The 24,049-nt window shown below is 41.8% G+C and overlaps 1 protein-coding gene across 2 annotated transcripts in view; it reads right to left on the bottom strand.

The window, feature by feature from the left end:
- LOC121611361 (misshapen-like kinase 1) overlaps positions 1-24,049 on the bottom strand; it is a 57,345-nt gene that overhangs the window by 9,820 nt on the left and 23,476 nt on the right. Inside the window, exons 12-30 of one of the 2 annotated variants that reach the window (XM_041943903.1) lie at positions 23,587-23,710; positions 22,840-22,956; positions 22,289-22,423; positions 18,021-18,086; positions 14,365-14,691; positions 13,173-13,307; positions 12,721-12,858; positions 10,795-10,865; positions 9,679-9,758; positions 7,622-7,710; positions 7,176-7,270; positions 6,489-6,573; positions 5,225-5,392; positions 4,424-4,532; positions 3,971-4,126; positions 3,139-3,282; positions 2,851-2,985; positions 2,578-2,678; positions 1,713-1,862 (exon numbers count right to left, since the gene is read on the bottom strand). In XM_041943903.1, coding sequence (XP_041799837.1) covers positions 1,713-1,862; positions 2,578-2,678; positions 2,851-2,985; positions 3,139-3,282; positions 3,971-4,126; positions 4,424-4,532; positions 5,225-5,392; positions 6,489-6,573; positions 7,176-7,270; positions 7,622-7,710; positions 9,679-9,758; positions 10,795-10,865; positions 12,721-12,858; positions 13,173-13,307; positions 14,365-14,691; positions 18,021-18,086; positions 22,289-22,423; positions 22,840-22,956; positions 23,587-23,710 — 2,425 coding nt within the window. The remainder of the gene's footprint in view (positions 1-1,712; positions 1,863-2,577; positions 2,679-2,850; positions 2,986-3,138; positions 3,283-3,970; positions 4,127-4,423; positions 4,533-5,224; positions 5,393-6,488; positions 6,574-7,175; positions 7,271-7,621; positions 7,711-9,678; positions 9,759-10,794; positions 10,866-12,720; positions 12,859-13,172; positions 13,308-14,364; positions 14,692-18,020; positions 18,087-22,288; positions 22,424-22,839; positions 22,957-23,586; positions 23,711-24,049) is intronic. The other variant, XM_041943904.1, reaches the window with a different exon arrangement.

Raw genomic sequence — 24,049 nt, 5'->3', positions numbered from 1 at the left:
CGTTTTACTGACTTCCATCATAATTAAACAGAGTTTGCATCTTCCAAACAAACTCCGCAGATATTACCGACGCAGGTCACGGCTGTGGAAATTCTTGACACGTTAGGCACCAAAGGCAGTCAATCCTCCTATTCAAGACGCTAATTATTTCTGAGACGAACCTAGCAATGGAAAAGATGCACCAAAGTGAGTACCAGTACATCATACTATAATTATAAACGGATGTTTGGCAGCTCTGATGTAAAGCCTATTGCTAATTACTGTGTGTCTCTGTTATAGACACTGTAGCTATGTGATGGATCATAAACATTTTGCCATGCTCTGTAACTTACTCTGTAGCACTGAAGGACTGATAGCATTCAGGTGTTACAGGTGTAACATACTCATACTCAATGCAAACATTTGCTAGTTAGCACTAAACACAAAGTACAACTGAGGTTGATGGGAATGTCTTTAGTTTTGCAGCTATTTTGTTATAAGCCAGTCAGTCAAATAAAAACACTGATGTGATGATGGTGCTAAAGGAAAAGCTAAAGGGTTCCAAAAAGTCATTAGGTCTCAGTCTCTGGATGAAAATTCATGGAGAATTTAATGGCAATTCATGCAATAGTTGCAGAGATGCTTCAGTCTGAACCAGAGTAGCTGACCGACTGACATTGCCATCCCAGCCACGACAGGGAGAATATTAAGAAGCAAACAAACCAGGTCATGTCTTTGTGTTATTCTCAAGTTGGTTACATTTCATGTGGTTGTCTATGCAAATCCATAAAGAAGAAGTATTGAAGTATTTTCCAAAATCAAAAATCCAAATAATTAAATATCTCAATAGAATAAAAGTAAACTCAACCTATGACTGGTCTAAGACCATCACCAATATCTACTGAAGGTCAGAATGCACACAAAACCATCTTTTGACTCATCTAACACAAAGTTTAAACGTCATACAGGGCAATAAACGGACAAAGTCTGAATAAGAATCATTCTGCTGTCAGCTTTACCTGCCCACATACTGAGAGAGAGAGAGGGAGAGAGAGAGGGAGAGAGAGAGAGAGAGATAGAGAGAGAGAGAGAGAGAGAGGGGGGAGAGAGCACTGAGAGTGAGACTGGTAAATGTAATGAGTGGGAGGAGAATGGAGGAAGGTGGAAAGAGGAAAAACAGGAGAAATAAAGGCGAGCAATGACTGACATCTGCAGACTGTGAGTGGGAAGAGGAGGAGGAGGAGAAGTGCATCCTGAGAGACTGAGCGGACTGAGGGGATATGGTTGAGTAGAGAGACAACAGCTGATAGATACAAAGACAGTAAGTAAAAGTCAGGGATAATAGAGAGAATAACATCTATATCATGTACAACCTCAGAGATCTCTTCACTCGAAGATCTTTAAATATTTAATACTATCCAAAGTATTTTCCTCAGAAAGACACTATCTGTGTATGAGGGCTGTTCATTTACAATGACAGTAAAAAATAACCCCCTTTTCCAACACCTCAGAGAAGCTTCTTTAAACATGAGATACATTTTACCAGACTGGTGTTATTGGTGAAGTTTCCCCAAGATATTATTAGTCTCGGCTTTTCTATCATAAATGTGAAACATGAAGTTCTGGGACTTGGTTCCAAATGTAGACCTTTTTAAAAATAACCCAGAAACCTATTTCTCAAGTTATTTTTAACAAACAAGCAAATGTATGAAGAACATGAGGCAGACTCTTACATGTGTAGGCAGGTAGAGGTCGTACGGTGTTCCAGAGTCGACATCAATGGCGTGGAACCCGGACAAGGAGCCGTAGATGACCTTTAACCTCTGACCTTCCTCCACTGTCAGGTCAACAGAGAGCGGTTTTTGAGGCAGAGACCTGAATGACTGGGTGGACCCAAAGACACACACATGCACATTTCAATCATTACCTTTAGCGATATGATTTAAAAATCCACTGTGACACCATTAATCAATAAATTGACTTGAAAGCAGTTGCATGAAAATAGGCATCCTAAGACAGTCATCCTTGCATGAGGTGGAGTATTTTTGGCCTTTTCTGAGGAGAGAGGGCTTAACTACATCACGTGGAGGGAAAAGTAGCTCAGGCCACGAAGGACGAACAGAAGTGGGACACAGCTCTGCTGAGAGTCCGTTTGTATGACTCTCATAGCCTGGATGTGTCAGGTCTCTGTGTCTGGCTGTGAAAGTGACCCTATTAGGTTGTTTTTTTTTTGTCCACGTCTATCAATGCTTTGTCCTAGATATTCAAACATGTGGTAAGTACAGGAAAGACAATGGAAGACAGAACCGATGACCTGTTGGTGGTGGTTTAAGTACTCCAGAGAGCCCAATCAAGGATGAAACTGGAGGAATTAGGATACTAGCTGAAATTTATGTCAAAAGTGATTAGCAAATTATCACACTCTGTTATAATTATTTTACACAGCGTCCCAACTCTTTGGAAATCTGGGTTATATACTGTAGTACTGACAGTATGTTGCTTCCATTGTCTCGATCGTTGGTCCAGTTAAATCACCTCTATGATTTCACTATGGCACCACAGAAGATGCATTTCAGATCAGATTGATATGATACCGACCTTGAAAGCCATGAATTTGTGGTATGGTTTTGGGGCCCAGGCGTACACCTCCACAGCATTCTTCAAAGCAATCACCAAGAACTTTATCTTCTCATAACGCACTGAAGAAACGAGACGGACAAAGAGACCTTAAGAAGCTGATTACTCTGACTCTGTACATGTGGCTCCTAAAGACCTCAGCTCAAACAATACTCACATTTACATGTTTTCTGGATTGTTGCATGGAGAAAAAAAAAAGTACCATTCAGTGGGCCTTTCAGAGTGAGTACTTACCAACTTTATAGTGTACACAGCCCTCCAGGTCACCTACTGAGGTCCAGCCCTGTCTCTTCTCCACCTCTGGGTCGTTGTGTAGGATTTTATTCCTTAACCAGGACAGGTAGTACAGACGAAGCTTGTTCTTTTTACCTACAGACACAGTTCATCCAGTTACATACAGTTGTGTACAGTTGGCTATATAAATATAGCAACTGTGAGAATGCAGCCAATTGAGAGTTTTTGGTGTTTTAGAGCTCATCTGTGTCAGTGTATGTTGCGTGCTTGAAGCTATAGTGAAATTACCTGATATGGTGATCAGGACATTGAGCCCCTCCAACACATCCATCTGCTGAAACCTTCGCCTGCTGATGAGGGAGTAGACCTTCCCCTGACCGCTTCGATCCAGCAGCCACAGGCCATTCTCTGTCCCCACCAACAGGTTCACACCTACAGAACAAAACAGACACAAAGCTTACAGCTCACCACCTACACGCTGTGCCACGCACCCGTCTGTCTGTCAGACATCAGTAAATCTGTGTATCAGTGTGAATCTGGAGTCTAAAACAGGACATTGTCCAGTGATGTTATGCTAGCAAAGTCAATAAAAAAGTGGAAGCTTCACATGTTCACCATCATTTAGAACATGTATTCAACAGAGCACTTCTGTTCCCATGTTAACACATTTACAATATACACAGTCAGACTGTGACTAACTGCAGCACTATTTAACGTAGCACTGTGATGCTATTTCACATCACAAACCTTTCTTTTTGCACTACTCCATTATTTATATTAACATTTGCTACTGTCCATTTATATATATGTATATATATATACTTATATATAATGTCCATATATATATATATACACACACACACACACACACACATATATATATACACACACACATATATATATATATATATATATAGTTGTTCTTATTTTGCATCCTTTTTTATTGCCTATTTGTTCTTTTTCTACCTCTCCTTTTTATTCTTGCTGTCTGTAACAAGCACATTTGCCCAGCATGGCATCAATAAAGTTTTATCTCATCTTATCACACATAGGGAAATATAACACCCCTCCTCCAGTTGCATACTTTAAAGTAAAAAACAAGCAATACAAAACTACAAACCCCACAGTCCAGCACAGAGAACCTCGGTGTTGAATTTCTTCTTGTACTTGCGGATCTCTGGAGTGTCGCTCTGTGGTCGAATGTTAGTTGGGTTTACATTCACCACAGAGCCCTTCCTGTGGTTCTCTCTCTTGATTTGCTCACCCTTACTGCCCGCTGCAAAAGGATGAAGAGACAATGATAACAAGTGGTGTCGTTAAATGACAATGACACAGTGTCTGACAGTAGAACTGTGTTCCCTCATGTGTTTCTCTCATGCAAACTTCTTTATATAACAAACACGTACAACATATTACAGATATTAGAATAAAGTGAAAAAAAGCTTAATCATTTAGTGTCTAACCTTCAATGTGAAAAGTTACTTACATAAGAATATGCATGTATGCATGAAGTACTGTCTGCCAGTGTATTGTATGTGTGAATCCATGTATGTGTGTGTGTGTGTGTACTCACTTGGGCTCTGTGGTGGTGATGATATGGGGATCAATCTTGGATCAATGAAGGACAGGAAGGAGGAAGAGGAAGATGAGGAGGTGTTTTTACCAGTAGGACTGCTGACAGCCTGATGATGAATAACAATAAGAAAAACAGTTATTCCACACAATTTTTTATTGGGTGGTTTTGGCTCTTTTGGGTTTTGGCTTCAAACACAATATTACAAATCCTTTTCATATCAATTCTGCAACCCGTTACTGTCATCAGCAAATGCATTCTTGGTTCTAAATATGGACGAGGACATATGAAACGGATGGTTGGTAAGCACATGTATGTGAAATGAAGATCGATACTACTACAGGACTATTAAGGCTGATCACATCACCACTGTCACCTGTGCAACCACCGCCCTCTGGTGGACAAATGTAACTAATGCAATTAGAAAAACACACTTTGATATGGAAAATGCTTTTCAGTGCTCCTAAATAATGATTAGAACATGCATCAAGATTTTTCTCTAATCTACTTAGTTTAGACTGCTTGTTATTATAAAAAAGTCTGGATGATGTCAAAGTAAAATTATTTTTCAAAGAAGTTAATTACAATTGCAAACTATTTCATTTTTTTACCCCATTGGAAGATCTGTTTCTACTTTTCCAACCTTTGCTAATATAAGACTGAATGATACCCCACTGTGGATTTTTTGAATGTGTTGATTAAGTATATTATTGTTGAACACTCCTTTGTGTATGTGTGTGAGTGTGTGTTGCTGCCAGTCTGTCTGTCTCTCTGACTGCACATTCCTCCAAATAAACTCACATGTAGTTCCTGGAGTGTGGGGGATCGAGGGGTTGTGGGCGACTGTGAGTAGTTGAGTTCACACGTTCGCTGCTGCTGGCTCAGTGCATTGTGGGTAGGACTGGAGGAGGAGGTTTTCTGCAGGAGGTCTGGTAGCAGGTAGGTATCATCTGAACCTATCCGAGAAATCTGCAGATTATACAAAGAGATAAAGTACTAAGTAAGTAAAGTGAAATCTTATGAATGGCCCAGTCCTACCTGTGACGCTCTTCCAGTGAGCAGAAGAGAGTATATGTGGAGTTTACGACCCCAACCTCCACGGTATCAGTCATCTCCCTCTTACAGTACAGATGCTGCACCCTCTTGCTGATAAACATGACTGAATTTACAGCCTTGTAGTTGTGCATCTCCACCAACCAGTCTGCATGTACGTCCATGTCTGTCCATACTCATATGATATATGTAGTGAAGACTTTGAAAGAATTTAATAAAAAGGTATCAAGTATCTTTTTTGGTCAAATGGAAGTTCTCAGTATATTGATGATGTATCATGTATGATCCAGTGAATCATTTCCAGTTAGAGAGAAGCTGTCTTCACTTACAAAATGTTTTTCCAGAGGAGTACAGAGTGAGATAGAGCTTTATCACATGGTGTAACAACATTCACCTGAAGATAAATATCAGCAGAACCAATGAGCTTGTGCTGGACTACAATGCTGGTTGCTGCAAAGAAACTACAAACTGTAAAACATGGACGCTTCACACACATCTTCAACCAGGCAGCACAGATGATCTGTACAATCAGCATAGTTTGAAGGTGGACGCCCGAGATCAGTGTCAGCAATTCAGTATCTGACCAAATGTGAAATATGGTCACAATCTGTCCTTCTGCTCCTGAGTTATGGTGCTGAATAATGGCCAGAAAAGTAGTTTTGCAGAGTATTATGACATCACAGTGAAATTGACCTTTGACCATTTGGGTATGAAATGTCTTCACTTCATCATTTCCTCCTGTGAGATATTTGTGTGAAATGTTGTACAAATTTTTTATTTAGAGCCAAAAAATGCATTGTGTGTGATCATAGTGGCCTGTGACCACTCAGATCTAATCACTGCATCCTTGAAATTCCTTCAAGGTGTTCCTGAGATATCACGCTCACAGGAATGGGACAGATTTACGTACATACAGACGGACGGAAAACGCAGAGAGGAGTTCGGAGGAGAAACGGGGGAGCAGAGTGTGTGTGTGTTTGTGCGTGTCTGTGTGTGTTTGTGCGCAGAGTACCTGGTTAAGATTGTGGTGAGGCTGCAGTACGATGCCATCAGGTATTCCTCTGTAGTATTTCCCCTTTCCATTGGACAGGCCAGACCTTGAAACACAGAGTGAGACAGGTCAAGATTTTAGACCAGAGTCTGACTGTAGGTGCTGCATTTATTAGCTGGAAACAAGATCAATACATCCTCAAGATCAATGGCAATGAAATCAAGGCTGATCAAGTTCCTGCGATAAAAAGTTGGACCAGAGGAGAAATAATTTACGTCAAAAATAATGAACACTAATCTATTTACCCTCATCATGAGCAATGTATCACAGTAATGATACAATTCACTAGCTTGTCCCAGCCTGAAATTCAATGTTAGATGTTCCAATAAATCTTAATGGGATTTAACATGGGATTTAAGTCCTGCACATGAATGTGTGCAGGGTTTTGGGTCTAGCCTTGGTATTGAGCAGAAACATTTCTACATGCAGGCTGTCTGACTAAGCACTGTGCCTTTTTACTTTAGTCACTTCTCTGATTCTAGATATTGGTTTTGCAACAGGCCATGTTTCATAACTGTGCTGTTTAGAAACACTGAAAGAACAACGCAGTTTCCTGCCATCTGATATTCTGTTTTTGGATTAAAGGAAAACATAAGGAAAGTTTTTAACAACATAATGTGATTATTATACTGATGATAAAGATCTCACCTGTTTCTCTCTTCATCGTCACTGCTGCCGACCTCGTCGCTGGACGAGGAGTATTCTGTGGCTTTGTTAAGCCGACCCAGAGCAGGCCGCACACCCTGCATGACGGAGGTGAGGAGAAATATGAGTAAAGTGAGTGAGAAGATCACAAAAAGAGCAATAACAAAAAGAAAGGCTTCTGTTTCATGTGCTACAGATGAAGATGATCACACAAAACTACCTCTAGATCTAAAGAGGACGGCCTTACTGGAAATACTCTGAGGTCACTACACATGTAACGCACAAGGTGAATTTTGGTGACATCTGTGCATTTTTTGAGATCATATTGTTCCTCAGAGTTAATCAAGATAAGTGCAGCTCAGCTCATTTTTCTGTCACGCCTGCTCTCACGCCAGGTGTAACAGGTGTGTACAACCTGTGGCTGTGAAAGTAAAACGATCTTCACTTACCTGTGTGTGTCCACTCGTTATGTTTTCTTGCGCCTTTCTTTGCTGCTGTAGACGCTGCTGCAGAAGAGGACTCTCCAGTTTGAAGTAACCTACAATACATACACACACACACACACACACATACAGAGACACAGACACACAGTGATGATTCCATCAGCTTTGGGGACATTATATCGATTTACCCTAACCACAACCACAACCACTACTTACCTTACCCTAACCTTAACCCAAACCCAAGTCTTCTAAAATATAATGATTTACCTAATGGGGACTTGTGTTTTGTCCCCATAAGGAAAGCGAGTCCATGACTAACACAAATTAATGCAATGTGTGCGGCGAAACGACTGAACCTCCAATAGATTAGCATTAATGGTGAGAGGTGTAATTACCACGGACAAATGAGGCCATAGTCAAAAAATGGCAGTGTTTGCTGGCCTCTGCATTGTGTATCACCGGGCTGTGAAGCTTTACAGCCATAAACTGTAATTCTGGAGCTATTTCTGACCCAAAGGCCAAAGTACAGCTTGACCTGCTAATCATTAAGCAAAAACTCAGTTGTTGTCCCCACACTGAACAAATATTTTTAAAAATGTCATAAGAAAACACATTAGAAAAAGTGAAATTAGCTAGTTAGCTTGGGGCAGTACAATAAGCTCTAAACACAATATTGATATATCATCACCTCATGTAGTTGGCATGGCTATATGTGTTAGCACACAGCAGTCTATTTTACACATCCAGTTTACACAGAGCAACATTGCTTTGGAGTTGTGTTTGTCCATTGGATGAATCTAAATCCAATATTCACTCTCCTTTAACGTAGCTGTTCTTTGCTCTCCACCAACTCCAGAGGGAAACATCAGGCTTTAGCTGCTAAAAGCTCCACAGAGCTCACCAGCAACACTCCGAAACCCAGAGCCGCTGTTAATATATGGATATTGATTATAGCAGCTTTCAAGTGCTGACAAATGCTGGTTAGATTAATCAGTCTGTGTTGGTATCAAGTTGTCCGAGAGCCGGCCAAGACATGGTACCAGAAATTGTCTGCTGCCATTACCCTGGCTTTAAAACTTGGCTACTGTTTGGAGCACAAAAGTGATTTATTAAGACACAAAACAGGGGAAGGCTGCTGGTCTTCCATCACATGCTGACAACGCAGAGTGACTTAAATTTGAGAAACACTATCCATATATATATGTGTGTGTGTGTGTGTGTGTGTGTGTGTGTGCGTAAAAAGAATGATATAAACACCCTTTACATCAGCAATGTAGTTCAAAAAGGAAAACAACTTTTTCCTCAGTTTCATCATGAGCAGATAAAAAGCTTTCCACCACAGTAAGGCTGTACGAGTGGCTCCAAACAAAGAAGGCCGAGGCCAGCGGCCACACAGAGTGGGAGGCATCAAAAGTTGTTTCCTCTCAGCTACACACAAAGGGCAACTTTGAAATACTGAACAGATTTTCCCTCGGCTTCCTCTCTTCTTTCCAACTCTCCCCGTCGTGACAGCAGCAGCTTCGTTGCTGCCACATACGGACGCCACAGAGAGCACGGCTTTGAACCAGATGAGCTGTTTCTCGATCGCACGCAGGTGGAGAGGGGAGGCTTTGAACTCATTACTGTGTGTGGCACACTGCTTGATAGTAAGTGTCTGTACTGCATGGTGGGCTTGGTGTGGCTGCGTGTATCCGGTGTGTGTGTGTCTGTTTATGAGGACGCTGTTTAGGGCGTGGGGTGCATGAACGCGTGTGCTGGGTTGGAATATGTGCGTCCAGGCTGTGTGGGCTGTGTGGGCTAAGCTGAGAAACCAAAGGTTTAACGGTTATGCTCTCAGTTCACACGCACAAGAACACAAACATGTACACAGCATTAGCTCACACCAGGGCCACATCTGTGTGAAACCACAGGCTTAAAAAAAACTGTAACAATGGGGGTCATTTTAGTCATAAACAAAACAAACTAATCACATATCCAACTGGTCGTCACAAAATGAACATTGTTACAACAGGTAACAGCATGTGACGAAGCTTGGCACGGGCCTGGGATAAGGGGCCACTGACCTGGATGGTTGCTGCTGGTGGGGGAGACTCCATGACACATAAACCGTCCACCCTTATCTGCTACAGACACTGGACTGCCACTAGATGGAGAAAGAGACCCACATTCAGAGTGACACAGATGCAGAGTGATTTCTGATCAACATTATGCACTTCTTTAAGTTCTGATCTTGACTGTATCCTTCACGGCGCCACTGCAGCGACTCAATTTCCTCACCATTAGTTTCATTTAATCGAAAATAATCATTCAAGCTAAGCTAATCTGATCTACCCATGACTGATTGTTCTCTAATATTGATGCAAGTGAGTTGAATTGTAGTGTGATATAAACCCTCACATCACCTCACTCGAGCTGGAAGGATAGCTCTGCGGTCAGGAACTACCCTTCTCATAGCATGGTTACAACAGATTACAAATAAAGAATGGACATTCTCTTTGAGACTGCATTGTATCTAAGTTTGCAAGCAATGCTCACATATTTGCTGCTTAAGGCAACCAGCTCAGCTGATATTTAGAGCTAAACTAGCTTGTGGCCACAGAAGTCAAGAAAAACGCCACTGTTACAAATCCACTTTGTGCAGTAGCGAATGGCTACCTAGAAACTGCATTAGTTAAAGGAGTGTTAGCAAATTATTTGGGGGTTAATGACACAACCTCCACAACACCACATAGACATTATCACCGTATTAACACAAGGAGCTACATTAGCATCATTTGGAGTTGTGTTTCTGATCACCTGACATATGTAAGTCCAGTACTCACTCGCTCAACTCCTGAGGGGAACTATTTGGCTCTTTAGCTGCTAAATGCTCCACTATGTCCACCAGCGAGTCACTAAGGGTTCATCAGAGCTTTTTTTTACTGAAAACAGCTGCCTGCTGCTGCTGGAAACAAGGCCGTAAAACCAAAATAATGACCTGAGAGATGCTAAAATGATTTGTGTGACCAAGTGAGACTACAGGGCCGGGTGGTAATTCATCTCTCGTGAGCGACCTCTTTCACATTACACATAGCTGTTTGATCTGCTGTCAATATAAAGTACAGATTTGTGAAGCTTTAAGGAAAAAAAAGATAACCGCTGTACAGACAAAACTCTCACACAGTGTAGAAGTGGTTTACCTTGAAGCGGCCCTCTTGTGTCCCATTCCCAGCTCTCGACAGTAGAACTTGGAGGTAGTGCGCTCTGGGACCTGGAATTTACACAAGACAGAGGGAAGAAGAAGAGTCAATTTGAAAGATTTGATAGAAACACATGGTTCGTGAATACACAAAGATGGCTGTGTCCTGGTGGTCCTGAATGCTTGTTTCGCTTTTCAGAAGTTTGAGAGGGCTCTTTACAAGGACCTCATGTCTAGGCGAGAAAGGTTCCAGCTAATTATAGGAAGGTTTCTGCAGTTATGAAACAACAACTTCTACAGAGCCTCAAAGGGTGCAGAGCAGAGGGCAATAAAATCTTTAACAATCCACCGGGAGATATTTATTACTCAGAATCTAATGAGACTGTTTGGCTTTGCCATTTCTTAACATTTCAGAATTGCTCCTCTAAACTGGCCATAGCTTTGTCCAAATTGAACATATGGTGTGGAAATATTATCTGAGTCAGGGATATTTCTTAACCTTTTTCAACAATGTCACATTCATGATATACCAAGAACAGCACTGTGAAATCAATACTAGAGCACTCTACTATGGAAGTGTCTTTTAAACTAGACGTTTCAACACTTCGTTCTTCTCAAACTTTCAGTCCTACCAACCAGCTGGTGACTTTTTGACCTCTCATCTCCTGGGTCACATGACCCAGTTACAGAGAGGAAGACACACCCAGCAGGGCAGGAAGTGAGCTGTGGGAATACCTATCATCCCTTCGACAAGTTACCCACATCCTGTATCTCTCTCACACACACATACACACACTTTTGGGCACATTGCATAGACTTACATTCATTTCCTGCAGTCTTCACCCTAAAATGTAATGATTTACATTATGGGGACTATTTTTTGTCCCCACAAGTAAGGCAAGTCCACACAATGTGACTATGTAAACAGATTTATGCCCCCACAACATCAGTTGTGTTGCTGAGCTTGGTGTCAGTTATTTCCTGTCTGCTATTGTGTCACACACATGAAATTACCATTAGAGCTTACTGAGCATTACAAAGACCTCCAGTCTACTAAGACAGAGCCCTCAGCATGATCTTAAGACTATTTATGCATGGGGTGTAAAATGATTTGAATTCAGACAGTTGTAAAAACCATCAAATCATCAAAAGCCTGGCTTTGCTACAGCACATTACTGCCCCACTCAAGTGGTGGAGGTGCCTCAAAGTGAGCAGTTTTAAAGCCACTCCAGTGTTTTAAAGCAGCTCCAGTCACCACGCTGCAATCACAGGAGAGAGAAGTGAGTTATTATCTGCTCTGCTGAATCCATATGGCCTCCTGTTAGTTCAACAACATAACATAGCAAACAGACAGCTTTATTGAGCTCCCCTCCTCTCTCTGTAGTAGTTATTAGTTGTTCTATTAACTCCATATGGTGTTCTGTTAGTAAATACACCTAACAGCATACTCTGTTTGTAAAACACCTAGCGGGGGAGCAGTGATATTAGGCTGAAAGCAACAGAGAGAGAGAGTGAAGGATGTGTTTTGGAGTGTGTTTCTCACAGAAATGGTTTTAGTTAGGGGCACTTCATAACAAGCCTTGAGGTAAAGCACAGCACCTCTCCTTTCACAAGCATACCCCAATAACACACATACTTTCCCCTAAACACAGCCACACCCGCACTGTGCCAATCACATGCTGTGTGTACCACTTCTTTAGCTTGGTAGGACCAGAATAGAGGATGCTTAGCACACGCAGACACATCATGCCAACCTCGTGTGAAGCAGGCCACATCCTGCACTCAGCATGACAATAACAATAACTTCCTCTTTCGGTGGCAGCAAGAAAGAAGACTTCAGTTTTTGCCTCATTTGTGCAAGTCATCTAACCTGCTGGTACACAACCTGACGTGTCATCCGGCAGCTAATAGGACAGCTGTGGCTCACCTTAGGTGGCGTCTCAACGGAGTCCCAGAAGACATCATCCATTGGGGACAGGGGGCAAAACGGGGACAAGGGGGAGATGGCCATATCTGACATGGAGCTGCTGTGAGGGGCGTCTCGACTAGAGCGCAGATTGGCATTCTGGGAAAACAAAGAGTTTATCCATGGTTGTTTGTGACTGTAAATTTATTGACACTTTTAGCTACATCACCAAAGTTACTACAATCACAGGAAAGATCAACCTGTAGTATCTGAGCAGTAATAGCAAAAATGAAAGTGGGTCATGAGTAAAAAAAAAACATTCTCACACACAGTCAAGAAGGGAATAGAAATGAGTAGAACAGCAAAGAAATAAACTTTCAAAAAGAAAGATTAAAAATCGTGCAGAAAAGAGGAGAGCAGGATACAATACATTCAAAGGAAATAGTGGCTAGTTGTGATGTGATTGTGTATACCTGGTTGAGGTGAGCTCTCTGCATGGCTGGAGTACAAGGACTAGAGCTGCTCCCAGAGCCCAGCCTGGAGTGCACCTGGCTGGGCACACCAGCAGCCACAAGCAGCCTGGCCAGGTCTGAGTCTTGGAAGTCCATCTAAAACATGAAACACATGTAAGACTGTGTGTGTGTGCGTGTCAGGAATTATATAAAGATCGACTCAGTCCTCCTTTTTAATCACTGAGATCAACATTTTCTTTTAAGTGTATCAAGACCACAAGGAGGCCAAGAAATACTCTTCGAAGAGGACAGTCAAGCAGTGACCATTGCAGGTATGTACTGCATAAAGCTTAGCAAACTTTTGCTATAAAGTTTGATCTTATTCTTAGAATGAGCATATATGCCTTGCACAAATGTCTCAGCTCCCAAATTATTTAAGAGAGCTCAGACGTCTCCTCAGTCAGCAGTGCCCATTAGAGGCTTCAGCTTTCCATATTTTCAAAATGCTCGCTGATAAATTAACAAAGGACACTGTCACAATATCTAAACTACACATACAACATGAGCTCATGTTCACGACATTAGGGATTCAGCATGAATACAATGTTCACATGTCTACATGACTGTTATTAATGTTCACATTAACACAGCGACATCAATCATGAAAAGAACAATAACTATTGAATCCGCTGAGTTGTGGCACACATAAATTCTGGTGATTCTGAAAGATGGTGAATAAGAAAACAACGTAGAAATAACAAATCAGACTGATTCTAAATTTATTAACCTTATAGTAAACTTTTTTATGTTTTATAGACACGACACCTTTGATCTGTTTCCTGTTCAAGTTCCTTGTGCTTGTTAGCTGCCGCGCTAAGAATAGACGGTATGAAGCACATGTCAGAGGAGTACATGTTTTGATTGTCTCCATAACTGAACCACGTTCAAGCTAACATTTGGCTTACTTTCTCCAGACCTTTGTTACCTTGAGGTGAGGGAGGTCTGTCAGCTGAGATAAGGATGAAGTGCCAAACCAAAAGTTAAAAAAAGGATCGGGAGGAGAGGAAAAAAATGATGAAATAAATCATTTAACTCGATGCAAGTGTCCTCGCATTCATTGACTTAAATGCAACAGACAGAGCAAGACAGAGTGAAAAACGTGGGATGTGGAGGTGACAAAGGGTGCGAGACAGCTGAGGAAGCAGGATTTTACCGCTGAGCGCTGGCTGTTTGCTGGGCGGCTGGGCGAGGAAGCAGCAGCGGCAGCTGTGCTCCCACTATTAGCTGTTAGCTTCTGGACAGCTGCCACAGACTTTTCTCTCTGCCTCTGCCTGTCTCTCTCCCTCTCTCTCTCCCTGTGTCTGTGGTCGTGCTGCAGCGACAGGAGCTGGGTTTGGTCCTTGGGCAGGGTGCGGTGGGATCGCCTGCCCGCTGAGGGCTGCTGATGCTGAGCCAGAGGCTGGGGCTTGGCCTGCGGTTGTAGCTGAGGCTGGGAGAGCTGGGCCTTGTGCTGAAGCAGCTGGTTTGGAGCCACGGCTCTCTATGTAGCAAACATGAAAAGCACACATAGAAACTGACGGAGCCTGGGAGTGTCTATCTGAAAAAACATGCATGTGTACTGTATTATGAGGCAACAGTGTGTGTGCAAATTTCAGCGGTCAAGATTCATGACTTATTTAAGAGGGAACCTTGAGACTGTCATTGTAAATCTTCTTGATTAGACTTGATTAATTTCCTTGTTGAATGGCTACATATTCAAATAACATACCTATAATACTTGTCATTACAATATGGTAGAATGGCTGTTCTCTGGTGAATATGCAGACTGCAGGAATGACCTAATCTTTAACATGTCTGATCAATATGACTATGAGAACATGCTAGTTCCAAACAATATGGACACTCCCAGGTTCTGCAGAGTGACAAGACAAGCCACAGCTGTTGCATGAAGAAGGCATAAAGCACATACCTGATCATCAAGCTTATTATGACACATATTCAGGGAGGCACAAAGGAAAGAAGCTGATTTGATTCGCTTCTTTGGTGTAAAACCCAAGGCCAAATTAAAATAGCATTCAGTCCAGCACTGGCAATGAAGCTTGGACAAACGACGGCAGCTGGTTGTCTGGCTTGAGAATCTGATTTGCGAGCCCAACTTTCTCCAGAGGATGTGCCATAAAAGCACAAATAAAGAACCACGACTGTCAACTACATCGCACAACACTGATTTTCTTAGGGTTACAGCTGTCTTCAAATCTCCCTCTGAAACAGGACCAGCCGCCATTTAACATTGCCAGGAGGACGAATTCAATTAGTCATACGATTATTTGAAGTTTGTGCAGCTCAGCACCTAGAATGAGCTCCAGGTTTGTCAAGAGAAGATGCAAATGATGTCACACAGCAGAGCTTTTGGCTTGATTTGCGCTGAGGATGGCCACGTAAAACAAAAAATATAGAAATGCATGACACTGTGTTGCGGTGTATTACACACAAAGCACACACACTCCAATTAATCACTTTCACTATAGCTACGCTTAATGGTACCCTCATAGCTACGACAACGCAACGCTTGTTCTGTCCACCTAAGACATCAACATGGCTGTCACATGCCCGCTAGATGAGATGAGATTTATGTGACTGTGGCTATAGAGGGTTAACAACGGGATAAATAAACAACAGAGGACATATAGCCAGAATACTCAACATACCAAACCAACTATGAGCAACTAACAGCCCTTTCCCAGCATTCATGGTCCCTGGGATTGGCCGATTGTCACAACAACATTATGAAACACTCCATGGCAGCTTTCTGCACCAAACCATCCAAATGACCACTAATGGTGACTTGAGTAAGAATGCTGAGTTGCTCTATTTGGTAACTTAGACGGTGATTAAGAATGTCTAACTGTGAAAGATGGTGACAGTTACAGGAAAAATATGACCTAATATTAAAGTTAGCCCATTTAATCGAAGGTTGAAGTCTGTAATTCACAGCTCGTGTGACATGACTGCGTGTTAAAGCTTTCTAAATTAAAATGCAACGATGTTCGCAGGTAAACTGATACTGTACCCACCAGAGTACATCTACAAACTATCTGCAAACAAGGTGAAACAAGAATAAAATAAGACAACATAAATAGTGAAAAAACTCACATCTAACATCTATGTTGAGTTGCTTCACCAGAATTGCTGCATATTAGAGATGAAACTTCAGCCAAATGAAGAGCAAGCTTAAAATAAAGTTTAACAGCGAGACAAAATATGTCCATGCATCCATCTGTGGAGTGTCCGATCCAAAATAAGTCCAAAACTAAAACTTCCTTCACCACTTTTATTGAGTTGATTCTATTCTTTAATTTCATTTAACCGCAGACTATAGAGTAAAAATGAATTTTACCACAGAATCGTAACAATGTGAGAGAAGAGGGAAGAACAGAGAGATGAGGCACTTAGGGAGGCAGCTATGAAGAAAAGAGAAAGTGCTTGAGAAATAGAGAAGTGACAGCGAAAAGGAAAAGAGACATCTTTAGTGAATTTGTATGTCTGAAACCCCTACTGAGATTAGATAGTACCATTTTGACGAGAAAACAACGACAGACAAGTCGAAAGAGGGATGCTAGAAATGAAAGAGGTCACACGCTGTGAGCGACGGAGGGAGGGATGAGGAGAGGAAACAAGTGAGGAAGGGAGAGAGAGAAGGCATGCTGGGATCTGCAGAGACTGAAGGGGGGAGGGAGAGAGGGGGAAGGCTTTAAAACAAAAGTGATGGCGTGCTGTGATAAGCATTGGCTTAAAAGCCTAAAAAGATGTGATGCTGCTGGTACAGTTGAGTGTGTGTCACCGCTGGCTCTCTGAATCCTCACCGGAGTCCCACACAAACACAGAATTAAAAAACCCAATCTTTGAAAGTCTCATCAGCAGGGTGTCAGGCATCCAGAGCAGGACTGAAACACACTGTATTCCTCGATTTTAATACATGCACACAGTAAAAAGAGACTCCATTGTCTTATAATCCTTTCCTCTCATCACTCTTTCAATTCCTGCCATCTTACTTTGGGGTAGTGACACAGACAGCACCATTACATTTGTTTCTCTCTCTGCCTCTCTCTTACTCAAACCTCTTAAATTCAGTCTTTCACAGTATATTCTCTTCTCAGCTTTACAAAATAATCTTCTCATGTCATCTCCACTTGAGAAGTCTCCACGTGTTTAATATAGAGGACACTGGAAAACCATCTCAGACAAACAGTCCAAAACCCAAACATACTGAGTTTACTACCACAAAGTTAGAAACGCAGCACGATCTCACAACTGACAAGATGGAGCAGGATTTTACTTGCAAAATTACTTGAACAATGAAATAAAAAGAGTTGAAGACAATTTTTGTCAACTTATTGTTTCACAATTCATTCGTATATGATCTCCCCACTCATGACGAGGATAAATCCATCAATGATATAGTTTACATTATTAGCATTACATTGTTCCCTGCACACAAGCACACAGTTTCCTATTAAGACAAAACAGACATGTACAGACAGCATGTAGAAATCATGACCGGAGTAAGAAAGAAGCAAAAGAAAATCAGACAATCACATGAGAGATACAAACCTTTGAAAGAACGTTGAAATCATAGAAAGCAAGAAAGAAAGACCTGCTAAAAGGCTAGCAGTTAGCACACTCACAAAACCACTTAACACATCGTAAACTCCCACGCAACGTGTTGTTACTGACCAAGGCCGTCAGCGGCATTAAGAATGAGCCCACATCCTGAACATGCTGGGAGAAAAGTCCACCTGCCCTCGCTCAGATGAAAAATGGAGGAATGAATGACGAGACAGAAAAAACGATGGAGTGAAGGTTGGTTACCTGCTCTGCAGCGGAGTCCAGAGGCCTTACTGACACATCGGCAGTCCGCTGTCTGCCTGCGTGGTCCTGTTGGAGACACACACATACACCACACACACACGCACGCACGCACGCACGCACGCACACACACACACACACACATACACACACACACACACACACATGGTTGAACTGAGACATCTGTGACCATGTTCCTTGATTTTTATGACATTTTGTTTAACCCAAACAACTCCATTTTACCTTACTTTAAACTCTAAAATCCTCTTGTCCACATCATTGTATTTGTGTACGGTCCTCACAGGAATAGCAATACATTGGCACCAAACACACACACGCACGCGCGCAGACACACACGCGCACACAGGCTTACTTTAATTAGGGTATACTAAAGTCTTGAGCAGAATTCTGAGAGGTGGGAACTAAAATATTCAGAGTGTGCAAGATGGCATGGAGCTTTTAGCCAACGCCCTCAAATCTAAATATTTCATTCTGACCCCTTTTTGAATTTCTACAGGAAAATCCTTGTATGTCCAAACAGTCCAAACAGGATATTTTTACATCAACAACATTTGATTAAGTCTACTCAATTTAACTATTTGCAGTGGTGACACCATTGCCTTTAGATTGTGTTTATTCGACTTTGATCTGAAGGGTCACATTCAACAGATCTTAAGCTTAAACGGCAGCTTAATTGGATGACAAAGCTTCCGTGATGAAGTTTTTACATTTGACAACAAACTTAATCCAAGGTGAGCACTCACACAGAGGTTCAATCTATGATTAACACAAAGGTCAGAACAAGACATCAGCTACCTGCTAGCATTGCAGAGTGAACACAGACCCTTAGGTGCTGTACAATCCACTGGTTGAATGTCAGCTAGCATGCAACAAACAAACAAGCACTAATGATCAAACATGTCACATAACACCCTTTACAACAGGAAGGCACAAAACTGTGGGGAATGTGGTCTGAGAATGCTGCAGGTGTGAGGCTGATTATTACAGCTTCCACCATGGCCTCATTTATAACAGCTGTAATTGAAGAAGACACTGTAGACCTTATTTATCATCAGTGTAATCACTATTATCCAGTAATGTCACGTTGTTATCAATGTGAATATTTTACTTGAACTTTTGTTAATTGCTTATCTTCTATTTATAACAATCTACATACAATGTGAAAACATCCTTCAGACAAAATAAATAACTTTGGTGAAACGTTTTCATGGCACCCTTTTTGCTTTGTAGCTCTGCTTTTTACTCGAAAAAGTAAGCATGCACATTTTTAAGCATTGCCTTTCCTACAGTTGAGCATTAACACAAACTCCCACCTGGGAGCTGCCCACTACAAGCACTCTGCTGCTCTCTTCCACTGGTGTAACTGGGGGCTCAGAGCGCCCACAGAGGATTAAGAGCCTACAGTCTTGCTAGCAGGCCTGTGAGATTGTGCTTAGGTACAGCAGCGCTTGGAGCTTAATGCTAAGCTGAGCTTTTTGAGACATTTCAATGAAAAACCACAAATAGCAACCTCATGGTTGTACAGGAAAAGTCAAAGAATCACCAAAGTCCGCCTAATTGATCCACTGGAGGCCACAAATGTTTGATCAAAAACTGATCCAAATCCATCACAACAGTAGTTGAGATATTGGAGTCTGGACCGAAGCGTCCTACCCTCACACTTTGCCAAGTGTGTTGTTAGAACTGAGGGTTCTGAGATCTGAGTATTAATTTAAAAAAAAAGAAGAAGCAGCATTTTTGTATTTGACAAGCTACAACAAGTCGATGTTGGGTAGTTTTTACAAGTACTACTGGAGCACCACGGCAATGTAAACCAGGCCAGAACACCCCCAACCATAAAAGTGTGCACATGGTGCAGAGTTTCCTGTTAGCAGTAATGGCACCTTTAAAATTCTAGTTCAAGTACTGCGACTAATAGCAGCTCCAGTCACATGTCACATAACCAACCATCTAGACCCACTGATTTTGTTCGGGGTTGCAGGGGGGCAGGGTAGACCACATGCAGTTCAATAATTGCACCCTCGATCTTTCACTTTCCCCGTGGACTACTCTTGGCCACTTGTCTAGTCTTTAAGCCACCAACAAACCACTGAAATACGTGATGTGATGCTTGCCAAATCAATCAGTGTGTGAAATGATTGGAACCGCTGCACCCAGACAAGTTCTTCATCTGACATAATACAAGACATCACATCACACACTCACTGAACCTGTCATATAATTAAATGCAGATGCATTAAAACTTAATGAAGCATCAGATAGATCCATTAAGCATGCTGAACTTAATGAGTTAGAGGCAATCTGTGTAATCAGAATCTAATACGTACAGATAGCTCTCTGCCACACACACATAAGCACACCAAATAGACATATAATATAACTAGACAGATATTAATAGCACTGAAATACAGTGTCTTCTACATGGAGAAATCACAGTTGTTAATCTGCTCTTTGGTCTTAATATGCACCTACTGAAAGTCAGCGGTGTGTGGGATAGATTCATTAAGCATGTGTTAAAATTAATTACTAAAAAATGAAACTGAAGTAGTAGAAAGAGCTCTGTGTCTTCGTTAAAGTAACTGGAATTGGCAGAGGCACTTCACCCTGTCACACACACACACACACACAGACACACACTGCGTTGGCACACAACTGTTGCTTTGTAACACTTCCTCAAAGAGAAGGTGATTTTTCGTTTCTCACAGGTTTGTGTGATGTTATAAATTAAGTTTTAACAAGGCAAAGGATATTTTTCACAAAGAGCTTCTTCAAAACAGGAAACTGCAGATCAAAAGCAAAACAAAGGATTTCTGAAATGTATTTAACCTCCAGCTAATTTACAAAACCTTTTGAAAAGTGCTGCGACATGATCATTTCTTTCATATATATGTGCCCCCTGTTTTATAGAAATTTAATTCCTCAAGATTTGATCAAAGCAGCACCTGCAAACAGCAAGTCGTGTTTGATGTAAACTGTACTTAAAAGCGAGAGGGCCCCTGCTTCTTGTATTATGATGGGATTTAAGTTGATGGAAATGCATCCAAAAAGTCATTTTCCATCTCATAAAGTTTCGTCTTCCCCAGTTCATAATTATAACATTTAAAGAAACTCTTCTGGCCCGTCGCGTCGGGGAGGGAATGTTTTTATCACCTGGGTGACAGATGCAACCACTGCATCAGAGCAGCGTGCGTCAAACACACCTCCAGCGTACAGAGTTTCTGAGGCAAACAAGTTCACGTGTTAACTCACTGCAGCATCAAATATTCACCGAGCCTAAAACGCATACAGACACACACAGCGTTTCACACACTCACCTGCCAAAGGTATTCCTTCTGACAGGTGTTTTGTGGGGGTTTATGGTGAATATACACAGATGCAATTTTGGTCTTACATCAACTACACATCCCCAAAAATCTAGACTTGAGACTGTTTGATTCATTTGTATCCAAGTAGTGATTGGTCAGGACAGTTGTGGCACAGAGGTCTGATTATAACATATTTATACAGGCTGTTTTACAATACTGTGTTAATTCTTATGTCAGCTTTAAAAAGGTGTTTACCAAACAAAGGTAAAGGACATTCTACAAAATCAAACTATTATGAAGAAGTTTCAAAAAGAATTAATACCTTAAGGCTGCATGAAGAAATGTTTTTGTATTAACAACAGACAAATGGCTCTTTTGACTATTTTGGTTTTACGCTGCAACTCTGGCATTTGTTTCACTCTTACTGCTCCCATCAGTGCTGTTTCCAGATGCAGCAGGCAAGTTCTGATAAACCAACAGCAACAGTACAGCACCAAACAGAAATGTGTCAGACACAGTTACAAACTAGCTTTTGAACATAGTGGATGACTTATCAGCTACAGAGCCAGATACTTCACAGCCAGATATTTCACTCAGGGGCTGTTGAAGACCAAACCGGAGCTAAAATAACAATGACTACACTCGTCAGGGCCAGAAACATGACTCCAAAAGGATGCTAAAATTGCTCCGTGTCTGCTGCATGTGGAAAATGCAGCGTACACAAGCTGTGTAATTAGCCATGTTTGGGCATTTTTTTTAACATTTCCCTTATGTTTAGCATGCTATTTGACTAAATATTTGAGGTATCCTCATCAACTTTAGATTTTGAGCCTAACCGATGGAACTAGAAAAATGTCACGGATCATTAAAAGTCAACTGCATGTGTCCACAGAGCTCAACACATCCATTTCTACTGACGAGTACAAAACCAGAGTTCATCTTTACCTGTCTCCTCTCACTCCTCCTGTTTCTCTCATCCAGAAAGATCCTGTTGTCATGGAGATCGGACTCCTCCCCTAGCAAGATCTCCTGAAGCTCCGCCCACTGAAAGGCGCAGTCCGTCAGTTGCCGTCTCTGCTGCTGGAGACAGCACACAAAGTGCCGCTCAGCACGACAGCATGTACACAAACAGCATCATTCACATCAACTACAACAACACAGCTCTTTGGAAAATGCAAATGCTATTCATTTAAAGGCATTTAGCTGCGATTCTTAACAAGGACAACATGCCATATAGTTGCAACAGCTCCACGTAATTGTGAGGTCACATAACATAAAAAAAGATTTTCATCGGCTGAAGGTGCTGTGAGAGCGGTGGTGGGCAGAGTAAGGACGGACTCAGCAGGTGGAAGGTGACACTCGAGTGTTTTCTTGTAAAGACAGACTTGATAAAAGCTGGAGGATTTGCTTTATTTCCAGCGGCGCTCTCACCTACGTACTGACCTAGAAAAGCTGAGTGAACACCAAAAATGCCAAAATGTGTATGCAATACTTACATCCTCTAACTTCTGCCGTTGCTCATGTTGCTGTTGGATCCTCTTCTGTCTGTCAGCCAGTAACTGCTGCTTGTATCGTTCCTGCTCTGCCAGCTGCTGCCTGTGCTGCTGCAATGCCTAGACATCAAGTGCCATATTATCATAGTTCAAATAAAAGTGTGAGACAGCAGGCTTTTGGCACTCTGAAGTCTTTGACTGGAGGTTGAACATACTGGGTTAACTTGGTTCTTCACTCTGCATTAGCACAACCCAAACTGAATTATGTTTGACTTTGATCTGGGGTCAAATGGCCTGCTGTTCCTACTGAGATATGAGCAGTTACACCTAAAACTTTACAGAGACTAAAGGCTAATTGCTGAGAGTGAAATAGGATTAGAGCTCCGACTGGACCTTTTGGTGGTGGCTCTACTTTTACAACTAATGTGAAGACTAAACTAAATGAATGAAATGAGTGACCATGAATATGCTGTGCTGAGAGCACACACCTACCTACAATTATTACCTCTTTATTACCATTACCATCCATTTCTTTATTAATCATTTAGACTACGAAATGTTTAAAAATAACGAAGAAAACTGAGAAACTGGAATCAAAAAAATAACTGAAATGATTCATCAGTTATTCAAATGACACAGATACACTGATTACACACACCAGACTAAATTCCATGTGCTTATGGCCTCATTGCAATTCACTGAACATTACGGCAATATGAGTGGAAGTGCAAAAGGTTAAGAATGACCAACCTGTTGTCTTTGTTGAGCCCCGCCTCCTCCGTGGCCTCCCTCTCTGCCCCCCTCACGATCTTCTGTCTGCAAACGAAGAAACTCCCGCCTTAACGTCCACTCGCCAGGAACATTCACTATGGAGCTGAAAGAGAGCGAGAGAGGGGGAGAGGTGATAACCACTGTATCGGACTGCTATGTGCTGAAGTGCACTTGACGATCACTGTTAACTCACCAATGAGACGGTCATGGGCACAGTTACACACATACACACACTCATAAAGCTCATCCGAGGAGAAAGTGCTCAGTTCTTAGTGCCATCTGCTGTTTGACGTCCAGGGACAGCAACAGAGAGGCTAGTGCATCTGTCCACGGACGTGAAACACACGCATGCCCTGTAGTGAATCATAAGCTATGTGCTCTATGTATGTATATACAGCATGTATATAAGGGGCACTAAAGCAGAGGAAGAGGTCAGAATGGC

This window comes from Chelmon rostratus, chromosome 9 (genome assembly GCF_017976325.1).
Source record: "Chelmon rostratus isolate fCheRos1 chromosome 9, fCheRos1.pri, whole genome shotgun sequence".
Classification (NCBI taxonomy): Eukaryota; Metazoa; Chordata; class Actinopteri; order Chaetodontiformes; family Chaetodontidae; genus Chelmon; species Chelmon rostratus.
Note: the sequence above shows the minus strand (reverse complement) of the source record. Positions and strands in the feature narration are given on the sequence as shown.